The 16,149-nt window shown below is 40.1% G+C and overlaps 1 protein-coding gene across 1 annotated transcript in view; it reads left to right on the top strand.

The window, feature by feature from the left end:
* abcc6b.2 (ATP-binding cassette, sub-family C (CFTR/MRP), member 6b, tandem duplicate 2) overlaps nucleotides 1-16,149 on the top strand; it is a 70,204-nt gene that overhangs the window by 12,951 nt on the left and 41,104 nt on the right. The window contains exons 2-3 of the mRNA XM_051715560.1: nucleotides 14,605-14,781; nucleotides 16,015-16,140. Of these exons, the coding sequence (XP_051571520.1) occupies nucleotides 14,605-14,781; nucleotides 16,015-16,140 (303 nt within the window). The remainder of the gene's footprint in view (nucleotides 1-14,604; nucleotides 14,782-16,014; nucleotides 16,141-16,149) is intronic.

Below are 16,149 nucleotides of genomic sequence, written 5' to 3'. Positions count from 1 at the left end.
TCCTGAGTGGGACTCACCTATGCGCATCACACTCGCAAACTGAGGACACGAATCAAATGGCATTATATGGATATTGGAGGCATGGAAGCATAATGAAATTAAGATTCGGATTTGAAAGATGCATTGTGTTTATGCATTCATTTTGTGAATTTGTGAATTTGTGTCTGTGTGTCTATATAAATCTGGTTTGCATGTACGCTATTAATAATTTCATCTCAAATCAAATCAAATCAAATCACTTTATTATCACACAGCCATATACACAAGTGCAATGGTGTGTGAAATTCTTGGGTGCAGTTCCGATCAACATAGCAGTCGTGACAGTGATGAGACATATACCAATTTACAATAACATCAAATTAACACAACACAATTTAAACATCTGATATACACATAATTACACTCAACAATATACAAATAATAACATACACTGTACAGTATACAATGCGCACTATATAGATACACATTATTCAATAAAAATAAAAAAAAAATATATATATAAAAAGTATATATAGTAGTAAATATAGAATGTACAGTATTGTACTGTATTGACATTCAGGCTGTCGGTTGATAGTCAGTTGTTAAGAGAGAATATAATATAATAATAATATAATTTATGACAGTCCGGTGTGAGATATAAGAGTAATAAAGTGCAGTGCTGATGTATTTTGATCGTGGGAGATCAAGAGTTCAAAAGTCTGATTGCTGGGGGGAAGAGCCTGTCATGGAGTCGGCTGGTGCGGGTCCAGATGCTGCGATACCACCTGCCTGATGGTAGCAGTGAGAACAGCCCATGGCTCGGGTGGCTGGAGTCTCTGATGATCCTCCAAGCTTTTTTCACACACTGCCTTGTATATTTCCTGGAGGGAGGGAAGATCACCTCCGATGATGTGTCTGGCAGTTCGCACCACCCTTTGCAGTGCTTTGCGGTTGTGGGCGGTGCTATTGCCATACCAGGCGGAGATGCAGCCAGTCAGGATGCTCTCTACAGTGCAGGTGTAGAACCGTGTGAGGATGTGGCGGTTCATTCCAAACTTCCTCAGCCGTCTCAGGAAGAAGAGGCGCTGATGAGCCTTCTTCACAACGACTTCAGTGTGGATGGACCATGTGAGTTCCTCAGTGATGTGGACACCCAGGAACTTGAAGCTGCTGACTCTCTCCACTGGTGCTCCATTGATGGTGATGGGACTGTGTTCTCTGTCTTTTCTTCTGAAGTCCACCACAAGCTCCTTTGTCTTACTGACGTTGAGGGAGAGGTTGTGCTCCTGACACCAGTGTGTCAGAGTGTGCACCTCCTCTCTGTTTCATCATTGTCAGTGATCAGACCTACCACCATCATGTCATCAGCAGACTTAATGATGGCATTGGAGCTGTGTGTTGCCATACAGTCATGTGTGTACAAGGAATACAGTAGTGGGCTGAGAACACAGCCTTGTGGGGCTCCAGTGTTGAGGGTCAGTGATGAGGAGATGTTGCTGCCTATTCTAACCACCTGGCGTCTGCTTGACAGGAAGTCCAGGATCCAGCTGCACAGTGAGCTGTTTAAGCCCAGAGCCCGGAGTTTCTCATCTAGCTTGGAGTGCACTATGGTGTTGAATGCTGAGCTGTAGTCTACAAACAGCATTCTCACATAAGTATTCTTTTTTTCCAGGTGGGAGAGAGCAGTGTGTATTGTAGATGCAATGACATCATCAGTGGAGCGGTTGTTGTAGTAAGCAAACTGCAATGGGTCAAGAGAGAGAGGCAATACAGAGCAGATGTAATCTCTGATTAGTCTCTCAAAGCATTTGCTGATGATGGGGGTCAGAGCAACTGGACGCCAGTCATTTAAGCAAATTATTTTTGATTGCTTTGGAACAGGCACAATGGTGGATGTTTTAAAGCATGTGGGGACTACAGACAAAGAGAGGGAAAGGTTGAAAATGTTTGTAGAAACACCAGCCAGCTGGTTCGCACGCTCTGATGACGCGGCCTGGAATGCCGTCTGGGCCCGCGGCTTTGCGGATATTCACCCGTCGGAAGGATCGGGTTACATCCGCTACAGAGACAGAGAGTGAACTAACCTCTGTAGCTTCGGCCACGAGAGCTCTCTCCGCAAGGGCGGTGTTATTTTCCTCAAAACGAGCATAAAAAGTATTTAGCTCATCCAGGAGAAAGGCAGCGGTGTTCATGGTGGAGTTTTTATTCCCTTTAAAGTCTGTGATGATGTTAATTCCCTGCCACATGCTTCTAGAGTTGGTGGTGTTAAACTGTCCTTCAGTCTTGCTCCTGTACTGATGTTTTGCGGTTCTGATAGTTTTTCGGAGGGCATAACTGGCTTGTTTATGCTCCTCCGCATTCCCGGAATTAAAAGCGGAGGTCCGCACATTAAGTGCCGCGCGAACATCGCTATTTATCCATGGTTTCTGATTCGGATAGATCCGTGGTCTGGTGGAATGGTGGGAGGGGGAGGGATTTGTAGCCATCCCGGAAGGGAGAGTAGCAATGGTCCAAAACCCGATCCCCTCGTGTGTTGAAACTAATGTGCTGGTGGTATTTTGGTGCGACTGATTTTAAACTGGCTTTATTAAAGTCCCCGGTCACAATGAACACGGCCTCAGGGTGCACGGTTTCCTGCTCACTTATAATCCCATACAGTTCCTTGAGTGCCCAGTCTGTGTCGGCTTGTGGGGGGATGTACACAGCAGTGATAATGACCACTGTGAATTCCCTCGGTAGCCAGAATGGTCGACACAGAAGCATGAGAAATTCCAGATCAGGAGAGCAGAAAGACTTGAAAGAATGTACGTTCCTCTGATCACACCAGGATTTGTTGATCATAAAACATACACCACCACCTCTGCTTTTACCTGAGAGGTCTTTGGCTCTGTCCACTCGGTGCACAGAGAACCCCGTGGGTTCAATGGCTGAGTCTGGAATCTCCCTCGTCTCTCGTTGGAAAGAGATCCGCGCTTTCAGCTCGCAGAGCTTGTTATCCAGAGACTGAACATTTGCCAGTAGAATAGTGGGTAGCGGGGGTCGATTTGCGTGGCGTCTTACTCTGATGAGAATGCCGGCTCTGTTTCCCCTTTTTCTCCTGCGTTTCCACGGCCGTGCTGCCCAGACAAAGGGCTCCGCTTGCGTGTTTGTAAACAGCGGGTTGGCGTTGAGGAATTTGAAGTCCGGTTTACGGTGTGAAATTGCTGAACCAATGTCCAAAAGTGTTTGTCTGTTGTAGACAATAAGGCAGACAACATCCAATACAAAAAACATAAGAATTGTGAACAAAACAAACAAAACATTACTATGTTGTGTCGGAGCTCGCAACGCAGCAGCCATACTCAGCGCCATCTTCAGTCCATCTGAGGGTGCTTTTACATTTATTTGGGGGTGCTTAGCATCCTCAAGCACCCCCGTAGAACCAGGCCTGTATGTAGTGCGTTGTTAGCCAGCACACTGCTGTAGAGTTTGTATTACCTTCTTTTTTGAATGTTACTTTCATTGTTGTATCCTCCACTGTTTTTTACAATTAAAGCTCTGCATTTGGAACCTCACTCTCCTGCCTCTTCCCTTCACATACCCTGACATCCCATGGACATGCAGAACCTGAAAATATCAGTGAATTTTAAAATAGTGTTTTCCAGGCCTGGAAAAGTCATGGAAATGAATAAAATGTTGGAAAATCATGGACATTTTTATAGTGAATATAATTTTTTCTAGTTATTATAGAAATAACGTATAATATTGATTATAAATAATTAATTATTAGAAAATATTGTAAAATTATAATAAATACATATAAAAATAATCATTTATACAATAAGGAATTTTGTTTTATTAATTATAATAAATAATTATTAAATATGATTTTTCTTGTTTCAGTGATGTTCAATTTGTGGGCAAATTATTATTTTCAGTTCAGTCTTTGCAACGATTGATTAAACTGGTTGAAATTACTCTTTCTTTTAATAATATTTTTTAATAATTCTAATCCAGTAATCACAATAACTGTAAGGGTCATGGAAAAGTCATGGATATTCTTTGGTAGAAAAAGTGTTGGAACCCTGAGAATGATAAATGCTGTAAAAATGATTGTTTTTTGTTAGTTCATGATATCTAATGCATTGACTAATGTTGATGTACAGTATAGAGCCTTATTGTAAAGTAATACTGTCAAAGTCATAACCTCAAACCTATTGGAGCTCGTCTAACTGCAACAATACAACTGATGTCATTTGAGGGTAACTCTGTTTGACCTACTTTACATAACTTTATTTCAGCTGGTTGTGCATAATCTGGTTGAACATTTCTGAGGACTTCAGTCAAACTGATTAGTCTTGTCTTGGATGAGATATCAGTTTCTCATGGGTCAATCCAACAAAAAATGACTGAATACTGTATTTGTGAATTACAAGCCATCTGTACAAATAATGGGTTCATCCTCAAAATAAATCCAAACAACAGTGGTTTCATTTTTCAACTGTTTTTAAACATTATTTGTGCTGACCGGCAGTCTGAACTCCTACACTTGCAGGAAAGGGTACACACACCACCCTGAATCACTTCCTGAAAATGTGGTTGCCATTAGGTTTAGTCCAGTGCAAACATAGTGCTGAAGGATGCAATATGAGTAGAAGCTGGTGTTTTTAAAGGGATAGTTCATCCAAAAATGAAAAGTCTCTCATCATTTACTCACCCTCATGCCATACCAGATGTGTATGACTTTCTTTTTTCTGCAGAACTTTAAGGCCACATAAAAAAATCCATAAGACTCCAGTGGTTAAATCAATATCTTCAGAAGCGATATAAGTGTGGGTGAGAACAGAAAAAAAACAGACGTGGATCGGAAGCGTCTTAGCACAATGACCTATTTTTCAGGAAAATTGCACTTTGCGCCACTTCATTAACATACAATACACCCACAGTTTGTGTGCATACACCCACAGATAGCTTACACCCACGCCCACTTGCACTTTGCGCTAGCATGAAAAATTGTGCTTAGAATGAGTGCTTTCACGAAAATTATATAAAGGGTTGTGCATGGTTGTTGCATGTTGCGCTGCGAAGATTTTTAGAAGAATATTTCAGCTCTGTAAGTCCGTACAATGCAAGTGAATGGTGACCAGACCTTTGAAGCTCCAAAAATCAAGGCCACATAAAAATAATCCATAAGAATCCAGTGGTTAATTCCATATCTTCAGAAGCGATATGATACGTGTGGGTGAGAAACTGATCAATATTTAATTAATTTTTTACCATAAATCTCCACTTTCACTTTGAAATTAAAAGTGGAGATCTATAGTAAAATAGGATAGAAATATTGATCTGTTTCTCAACCACATTTTTATACTTTTATACTCATGTAAAATATGATTCTCGTCAGAATTTGGATGTTGGCTCCATTAAATTATAGTGAATGTAAGTATTATTAATCATATGAATCTATTCACACAAATCATGGCAAGTCAAGTCATTTTTATTTGTATAGCGCATTTTCACAACACACATCGTTTCAAAGCAGCTTTACAGGAAATCATGCATTAACAAAAAATGAAACTGTAATATCTATAAAGTCTTAGAGTGATCATTGTGTAGTTTGATTAAATATGGTTATAAATTGAACACAAAACTCCATAAGATGTTGGTTAATGGAGAAAAATAACCTTGGGAGAAACCAGGCTCATTGTGGGGGCCAGTTCCCCTTTGGCTAACCAGCATGAATATAATGCCAATATTAGTTATTTATGTGCAGTGCAGGTCATGGTTTAAGATTAGTAAACTAAGTAAGATTTTTTATGAACTATAAGATTAATGACTAATGTCTCTGAATTCTATCCTGGATTAACTGCAGAAGTTCACATGGATGCATTGTCCTTTGTTAGTTGGCTGATGAAGGCTTTTGTTGGCAATTAAATGATAGTCTATGTATTCCATTTCAAGAGACAAAGGTGATGCAGGCAGATATCAATGAGGTGCATCGCAGTTCAACCGGCAGGTCATTTCGTTGAGGTTCGGTGGGGTCCATCCTAAATCCTTGGTTCAGGCAGTGGCATATGAAGTATCCCATGTCTTACAGTTGGAGTTGGCATCATTTCATGCTCTGAAGTCCATCATAAAAGACTGAAGTGATGTGTCTGGCTAGCACCAGCTGCATTTAGTCGTCATCACTCAGAGACACATAGCAGTGAAGTCCAACACCAAGCAGGAACGGTGCTGGATCTGGTCGGCTCTGGTAACCTCTCGATATGAATCCCAAGGTTGAGACATGGAAACAAATAGAACAATATTAGCGTAGATGTCATTCAATTTTATGCAGATTATAGATCATGATAGATGGGTCTGGTTCCGGCAGACCTAACTAAAGCAGCCTAATTGTGAGTTGATGGATAAATTAAGTGTATACCTGGCTAAATAGATGAGTCTTTAGTCTAGACTTAAACTGAGTGAGTGTGTCTGCATTCCGAACAGTGTTAGGGAGACTATTCCATAGTTTAGGAGCTAAATAGGAAAAGGACGTACCTCCTTTTGTGGATTTTGATATTCTAGGAACTATTAACAAGACAGAATTTTGTGATCGTAATGAACGTGATGGAATATAGCATGTCAGAAGGTCACTGGTACTGTGGAGATAGACCATTCAAAGCTTTGTATGTAGTTAACAGAATTTTAAAATGAATATGAAATTTAACAGGTAGCCAATGTAACGACGATAAAATGGGGCTAATATAATCATATTTCTTGGTTCTTGTCAGCACTCTGGCAGCTGAATTTTGAACTAATTAAAATGTATTTATTGAACTTGCTGGACATCCTCCCAGTAATGCATTACAATAATCTAGTCTTGAGGTCATGAATGCATGAATTAGTTCAAAATACAACAGAGGGCAAAAGAAGACAGAGATTTTTTATTTATATTTGACGGTGTCACATTAAGCATTAATAGTTCAAAAGACTTAAACTTATATCCTTTCCTCTGAGTAACACCAAAAACTTCACTGTAAATTGTAGCAACACCTCCTCGACCCTTCAGATGAGGCTCATGTTTATAACAATAACATGAGGGAGTAGATTCATTTAACTAATATATTAATCCGGTTTAAGCCAGATTTCAGTCAAACAGAGTGCATTCAAAATATGATCTGTAATAATTTCATTTACAATTAGTGTTTTGGTAGAAAGAGATCTAATGTTTAGTAGCCCTATCTTTATATGATGTTTATCTTCAAAAACATTTTTTTTAAAGTTTGACCTTAATAAAATTTTTCTAAATGATTTAGTGAGGGGTTTGTGTTTGGTAGTTCGGGGAACAGACACAATCTCTATATGATATCTAGGTGATACAGTCTCTGTGTGTTGTAGTTTATGTGACCTGTGACGTCTCAAAGCAGCTAGCAGACGTTCGGATTAACCAGTTTGTCTGCTTCCTGACCTGGGCCCCAATTAGTCAAATACTATCACTATTAAGGCTATGAGCCAAATTACTAGACAGGAGAGTGGCACCTTCCCTGGAGGGATGGAGTCTGTCTCTCTTTAGCAGGTCAGGTCTACCCCAAAAAAATCTTCCATTTGTCTAAAAATCCTATACTATTCTCCAGACACCAGTCAGACATCCAGCTGTTCAGTGACACTAATCTATTATAAACCTCGTCACCACGATAAGCAGGGAGGGGGCCAGAGCATATTACAGTGTCTGACATCGTTTTTGCAAGTTCACACACCTCTTTAACATTATCTTTAGTAATCTCCGTCTGGCAAAGGTGGATATCGTTAGTGCTGACATGAATAACAATTTTAGAATATCTATGTTTAGCATTAGCTAGCACTTGTAGATTCATAGCATGGAACTTTTAACTTTAAAGGCACTTTAACTTTTAAATACACCAGGGACTCTTATTTGGAAATGCTTGCGCTTCTGTACTTCCAGCTGCTCATTCAAACAAATAAGGGATATAAAATGTGCACTCCTACAATAATCTATGTTTTACAGCGATTAAAAGTAAACATTGTCATATTTCATCAACACTATATCATTATTATCAACAGTTGATCTTTAGTTATCAGCTTGTCATAAATTTCCAAAATGACTTAATGATTGTGAACTGCTCAGCAACAGCTGAAAACACTCACAAGCCCCTGCGTGCTTGGAGAACAATGCCGTGTTTTCACTTTAAAGGATGCAGCGAATGCATTTATTTATTTAAATCATATTCTTTTGAAGTTTGATAATCACATTAGGTCATATCACATTTCCTGTTTTTCCGCTCCCAAATAAGATCTCTTTAAATAAAAATTAAGACTTTTGTTGTATCATTTAAGATATTTAAGACTTTGTAAGATCTTACATTTTGGAAAACTGAATTTAAGACATTTTAAGACTTTTTAAGGATCTGCGGGAACCCTGATTGAGAGTTTCCGGCATTTGGCCCCACCCATTGCCCATGAATAGACCCATACAAGTGACTTGGATCATCGGATTGCTACTCTGCTGTAAACATTCACCTTCATCAGAACAGCTCTTCCGTCTAAATCATCTCGTCTCAGCAGAAGCTGCCACAGCAGCTCATTTGTTTCACAGCATCGACTGCTACCACTTTAAGTGCTACTTTTACTCTGCCTTTCCTCCTAATCTCTATTTGCCGGAGCAGATCATTGCATGAAGCTGCTTCCGCAACTGGCTGTTCGACGCTGTACACATGTGAAACAGCTCTCTACGTCTGTTCATATGTTCTCATCTAAACTTTCCACCTGGAGTGGTCCGTTTTGTGTGAAGCTGCTTCCGCAAACCGGCTACTTCGGCGCTGTATACATGTCAAACAGCTCTCTACGACCGCTCATAAGTTCTCCTATATAAATTTCCACCAGGAGCGGTTCATCGCATAAGCCTGCGTCCTTGAACGGGCGCTGCTCTGGCTCCTGCCTCTCAAGGTCTATAACAGCTTCATTTGAACGCGAGAGAAATAAAAGATTAACTAATTGATTCAATCATCATTCCAATGTTCCCTAGCGTTTCAGTCTGGTTCTCCCACATAGGTGATTCTGTTTGTCAATTTCTAACATGAATATTACGATTGTTCTCCCTTCAAAGTTCCCTTTGGAGCACGATTTATTCCATCCGGAACACAGGGCTATCATGCAACAGTGAACTCCTTCCAATCGACCGATATTCTAATTACAACTTCTTTTCTAACCACGCAGACATTTTAACGCAAGCTCGCTGCCACGCAGCACTCACTCTGATACATTTCACAGCACACTGCAGTTATACACAGCCTCTGTCCGAACAGACACAAGCCGAATTCGGCTCCGCAAGAGGCGGATCATGCGCCGCGTCCCAACACATTCATAATCATTCCGCAAACTCGCCTCGCCTCTCAGCATTCGAGCTCGCCTCGCCACGCAGCCCCGATAACAATTTAATTGCTGCATGATTTTAAAAGTGTTCAACAATCTGTCATAATTTTACACTCCACCCAAGTTTAAAGTAACTGGTTTAAATCAATGCCGAATGATTCAGCTTGGCACCTTACTTTATACTCCAATATTTCAGTTTTTCTGTAGAATTTATTACAAGTCATCAATATAAACAAGTTGTTTTATTCACCACAATATTGCAAATGGTGCTCTTATAGTATTACAGTTGAAGTCAGAAATTTACATACACCTTAGCCAAATACATTTAAACTCAGTTTTTCACAATTCCTGATGTTTAATTGTAGAAAACATTCACTGTCTTAGGTGAGTTAGGATCACTACTTTATTTTAAGAATGTGAAATGTCAGAATAATAGTAGAGAGAATTATTTATTTCAGCTTTTATTTTTTTCATCACATTCCCAGTGGGTCAGAAGTTTACATCCACTTTGTTAGTATTTGGTATCATTGCCTTTAAATTATTTAACTTGGGTCAAACGTTTTGGGTAGCCTTCCACAAGCTTCTCACAATAAGTTGCTGGAATTTTCATACACGCTTTTTCAGTTCTGCCCACAAATTTTCTATTGGATTTAGGTCAGGACTTTGTGATACCTTCACTTTGTTGTCCTTAAGCCATTTTGCCACAACTTTGGAGGTATGCTTGGGGTCATTGTCTATTTGGAAGACCCATTTGCGACCAAGCTTTAACTTCCTGGCTGATGTATTGAGATGTTGCTTCAACATATCCACATAATTTTCCTTCCTCATGATGCCATCTATTTTGTGAAGTGCACCAGTCCCTCCTGCAGCAAAGCACCACCACAACATGATGCTGCCACCCCCATGCTTCAAGGTTGGTGTTCTTCGGCTTGCAAGCCTCACCCTTTTTCCTCCAAACATAACGATGTCATTATGGCCAAACAGTTAAATTATTGTTTCAAAATATTTCTCCAAAAAGTAAGATCTTTGTCCCCATGTGCACTTTCAAACTGTAGTCTGGCTTTTTTATGGTGGTTTTGGAGCAGTGGCTTTTTCCTTGCTGAGCAGCCTTTCAGGTTATGTCGATATAGGACTCGTTTTACTGTGGATATAGATACTTGTCCACCTGTTTCCTCCAGCATCTTCACAAGGTCCTTTGCTGTTGTTCTGGGATTGATTTGCATTTTTTGCACCAAACTACTTTCATCTTTAGGAGACAGAATGTGTCTCCTTCCTGAGCGGTATGATGGCTGCATGGTCCCATGGTGTTTATACTTGCGTACTATTGTTTGTACAGATGAATGTGGTCCCTTCAGGTGTATGGAAATTTGGAAGGATGAACCAGACTTGTGGAGGTCCACAGTTTTTTTTCCCTGAGGTCTTAGGTGATTTCTTTTGATTTTCCCATGATGTCAAGCAAAGAGGCACTGAGTTTGAAGGTAGGCCTTAAAATACATCCACAGGTACACCTCCAATTGACTCCAATAAGCCAATTAGCCTATCAGAAGCTAATTGGCAAATTGCCTAAAAGCTTGACATCATTTTCTGGAATTTTCCAAGCAGCTTAAAGGCACAGTTAACTTAGTGTATGTAAACTTCTGACCCACTGGAATTGTGATATAGTCAATTAAAAGTGAAACAATCTGTCTGTAAATAATTGTTGGAAAAATTACTCATGTCATGCACAAAGTAGATGTCCTAAACGACTTGCCAAAACTACAGTTTGCTAATATGAAATCTGTGGAGTGGTTAAATAATGAGGTTTAATGACTTCAACCTAAGTGTATGTAATCTTCTGACTTCAACTGTAAATCCAGTTTTCAAGCACAAACTCCTACGATTTCATATGTCCTCGTCAAACAAGACGAGTAACCCGTGCCAATAATATAGAGTTATGAAATGACTCACATTACGTTGGAAAACAATCTACAAAGCTCCAAACCATATGCTTAAGTTATAAATATCAGACTACGGTATTCATCTGGGCACTCAGTTTCAAGTGCCTTCTAATTTCATGACAAACCAACTTTAAATGATGTTGTTCATAAGCACATGAAAGCATGTTTCTTGACATTGTCTTACACATATTCCAGATATTTAATCTAGCAACTATTACGTTCAGGCATCTGCAGATGCTACGTTTACCACGTTACCATGTTTGTATTGGCTCAACATATCCCTAAGCAGCACAAATGTGTTGTCTAGGTGCCGCAACTGCGGTGTCTTTCGGGCTGTGTGACTAAACTGCCCACTACACTGCAAACAGTGCAATGCATCGTCCAAGCGCCGCAAATGTGGTGTCTTTAGGGCCATACGACAAACTCCCACTACATGGCAAACAGCGCAAACGCACTGTCCAAGCGCCGCCACCGTTCACGTGCCACAACCGCAGCATGTCTTTCAGACCATGCGTCTCAGCCTCCATGGCCCCGTAACTCATATTATGCCACTCATACCAAATCACCCACCTAGCAACTAACAACAGTCGGGCTGTTTCAGGTCTTCCCTAAACAGTTCACCATAAGCCTTCATCTCCGTATCAATCAATTTCATTTAAACATAGCCTACCATACGCCCTTACGTCAAATGCCGTGCTCAACCCATTCGTACCGCAGAGTGAGTTCTTGCTCATTTGCAGCGTAAACTTATCACACGAAAACATGGGCTCTTCCTGTTAACGCCGTGTGATCCCGTGCTCAAGGATTCAACCCTTTTCGCAAAGGGAGTTTCCTTAAATGCATCATAGATCACTTCCACAAGAATCTAGTGTCCTACCGTCGTAAGCCATGCGGGCCCACACTTACGGATTCAGCCTCTCGCAGCTCCGAGCAAGCTCAGTATAATACAGCTAAAATATTCTCACATGAAACGTACGCTCTCCCATTGAACGCTGTGAGGTCCCGCACCTGAGGATTCCACCCATTCATATCGCAAATGCACATGCAAGCATGTACCCTGACATTGCCTCTAATGAGGGCATTTATTTTCATTTTCAATCTGCCAACTCCCATCCAGCCCTTCCAATCGCTAGCACACTATCTCTATTACAGAGGATCCCACTTAAATCCATGCCGCTGAGAGGGCCTTCCCACATACATGTATCCAAGGGCTGTCCCGTTCAAAACGCAGGAGGGTCCTCCCGTTTGGATGCTGCAAGGGTCCACCCCGGTAAGCCCGGAAGCCCTCCCGTCCGAACCGCTGCGAAGGCCCTCCCACACACATACATCAAAGGCTCTCCCGTTCGAATCGCAGGGGGGGTCCTCCCATGCGAATGCTTTGTTAGCTTACTCATGTTTATTTGTATCATGGGCTCTCCCGTTTGTACTGCCGTGAGGTCCTTCCTGTTTTGAATGCAGTGAGGTCCCCCATTCGATTGCAGGATGGGCTCGTCCGCTCGAGCGGTAGCCGAGCCCCACACACGTGGAGTTAGCCTGTTCACTGTGCAGGCCCCTCCCGTCGAACGAATTGCATCTAGAGGGACGCTTATGGTCTGGTCCAGGTAATGAGTGTACGTGTGCAAATAGGCCTACACAGAATTGTCCTTCAAGCTTGCACCTTAAACCATCCTCCCTTCTCACAGTGTATATTGTAGCTCTACACTCCAGAGAATCACTGATGGCTTGCCAAAGGTGCACTTCTTATATACTGCCATACCACAAGAGTCCTTCTAACCAGCATGCAATATTTATCAGAGCTGTGCTATTGCTGAAATAACCACAGCATAAAATTGAGCCCAAAAAGTTCACATCAGTCCAGAGAAAGTTTGAAAGAAAAAAAAAAGCTGCGTATGAAAATCTGTATTCATTTTGCCACGTAGAAACTCAGAAAATAACTAAAAAGATACAGTGTGAACCATTGATGTCTGAATATAATGGCTCTGTGAAATTCAGTTTGAGAGTTGTAATATTTGTCTCAGTTCATACAATTTATATCTATCTAAAGCAGGGACATTCTGAAGAAAATCTGTTTCTTTGTATGTTATGGATTTTGAATGTCACCAGTGATTCAACTACAGAACAGGATTTGGTCTGGTCACTGTAGAGCTCTTCGTTTTGGAGAGAGCCTTCCGAGTTTGTAACTCTTATTTTTCAGAGTTTGTGGAAATTGTGGGTTTTGTACAGTTGGAAAGGGGGAAAATTAAAGGTATTTAACTTACAAACATTACAGATAAGCTGACAAGCTGAGAAGCTTAAGCTGGGTCACTAGGTCTAAACATGATTTCTGTGGGAGTAGTAAGAAAAAGGAGCGATTTCTAATTCAATCAATCAAGGCAGTTCATGTTTACCTACACTAGTAGTCAAAAGTTTGAACTACTCATTATTATTATTATTATTATTACTATCATCAAAACTATTAAATAACAAATGGAAGTACAGTATATGTAAATTATTCAGTGACAAAAATGTTAAACAAATCAAAAGTATCTTATAGTTTCTTCAAAATAGCTGCCCTTTGCCATAGATAACAGTTCTGGGAATTCTCTAATAAACGAATGAGGTATCCAACTGGGATGCTTTTCCAACAGTATTGATGGAGTTCCTCTGCATGCATGTTTTCCTTCACTGTCCCATCTAACTTAATAGGATTTCAGTTGGAAAATCATTTCTGAATGAGTAAAATCTAAATTGTGTGACCAGATTTGGGTAGTGTATGTTCTTCAAAATAATATAAATGTTTGACAGAGAGCCACAAAAATGCAGGGTAAGAAGGTTTATACAGTGCATGAAAATGAAAACAAAACATTTATATGTGTCACGTCACTGCTGAATACACCATTGTGGAGGTAAAGCTGATGCTTCCTGTCATGACTTGTGTAATAACAATCATGACAAATCCAACAATACACATCATAAACCCACTTGGCAATCAAAGTGAAGGAGGTATTTCAAAGCACAGTGGAGATTTATTACAAGAGCTTTACCTTTCACCTCAGTGTAACTTAACAGCATTTTCTTTTGCATACACAACAGCACTACAGTACGGCTGATATAAATCACAAATACAGTACAGTGAGCTATTTGGACTGAGCAAACACTGAGAAGCATGAATGAACATCATTCAGTCTGATGATGAATTATTTTTGTTCACCACGTAATCCACTACATGTGCAATAATTTACAAATGTGTGTCATCTTACAAGTAGTTGTTAATAATTATAGAATCACTCATGTTGTAATGGGTAACGTAAATCCTGATGTGTTTGAAAGGACTAATGGTTTAACGTTGTCTTTATAGGACTGGAATGTCACATGGTACACACCGCACCCAGATCTTACCCAGTGCTTCCAGCATACTGTATTGGTGTGGTTCCCCTGTTTCTATCTTTGGGTTTGTGCCCCTTTCTACTGCTTGTACCTCAAATTCTACGACAATGAACACATATCTATTTCCAGCCTTTGCTGTGCCAAGACGGTGAGTCATACCAGTCATATCAAGTCACTGTTCACTGTTCTCTTTATGTTTTACACATAAAGAGATGAAAAGTGCTTTTGAAAAACATTATGTTTAAAATGATGAATACTAACCTGAGATGAAGACGCAAGTCATATTAGTAGCCTTAAAAAAGCTGCTTTATTTTAAATGTTGTGGTTACCCTCATTGGGGCAGACATGCTTATATCATATGAATGGCCTAATATTACTTTATCTCATTAATTCTCCTGTTATTGTACTCGTTTGCTCCTGGTATTAACACATCATGGCTGACTGTTAAAGGGATAGTTTACCTAAAAATATTTTACTCGCTTTCATGCCATCCCAGATGTGTATGACTTTCATCTTTTGCTGAATACAAAGATTTTTAGAATATCTCAGATCTGTACAATGCAAGTGAATGGTGACAAGACCATTCAAGCTTAAAAAAAGAATATAAAGGTAGCATAAAAATAATCCATATGACTCCGGTGGTTTAATCTATGTCTTCTGAAGTGACATAATCACTGTGGGTGAGAAACAGATCAATATTACAATCCTTTTGTCCTATAAATCTCCACTCTTTCACTTTCAGAATGTGAAAGTGAAAGTGGAGATTTATAGTAAAAAAGGACTTAAATATTGACCTGTTTCTCACCCACACCTATCACATCTCTGAAGATATACACATTTAACCACTGGAGTCTTTTATGCTGCCTTTGTGGTTTACACCCATGTGATTTTTGGAGCTTGAAAGGTCTCGTCACCATTCACTTGCACTGTTTGGACCTACAAAGTTGAAATATTTTCTTAAAATCTTAGTTTCTGTTCTCCAGAAAAAAGAAAGTCATACACATCTGGGATGGTATGAGGGTGAGTAAATGATGAGAGAATTTTCATTTTTTGTATGAACTATCCCTTTAATAGTGAATTTCTACAATGGCATTGGTAACTGAAAGTGTGATGCTGCATCCACGCTGCTAGGTATCAGTATAACTCCAAGACGACTGTCAAATCATCCAGCACAACCAAGCGCAATATAAACAAAAATAATTGAGTGCACTTCTAAGGAGCATTTAAAGTGCGAAGGAGATCATCATTTTTAACCCAGTGAATATGACAATCTGTCGTAATGGACCGCAAGTAAATTTCTAGTATATTGAGTAAAAGAGACTAGAAATTATCAGAATATTGCAGGGAATTATATCTGTGTCTGTTTGTGTGTGTCTTTCAGGGTTTGGGGCTCTGTCTTGCTTCCTTTGGTTTTCTGGAGATGGTCTATCTGCTGGTGGAGAGGAACAGGGAGATAGAGCATCACATGGTCTTTCTCCTGAGCCCTGTCATTCGCAGTCTTACCATGGTAAATTAC

The sequence above is a fragment of the Myxocyprinus asiaticus genome, chromosome 14 (assembly GCF_019703515.2).
Source record: "Myxocyprinus asiaticus isolate MX2 ecotype Aquarium Trade chromosome 14, UBuf_Myxa_2, whole genome shotgun sequence".
In the NCBI taxonomy this organism is placed as follows: Eukaryota; Metazoa; Chordata; class Actinopteri; order Cypriniformes; family Catostomidae; genus Myxocyprinus; species Myxocyprinus asiaticus.
Note: the sequence above shows the minus strand (reverse complement) of the source record. Positions and strands in the feature narration are given on the sequence as shown.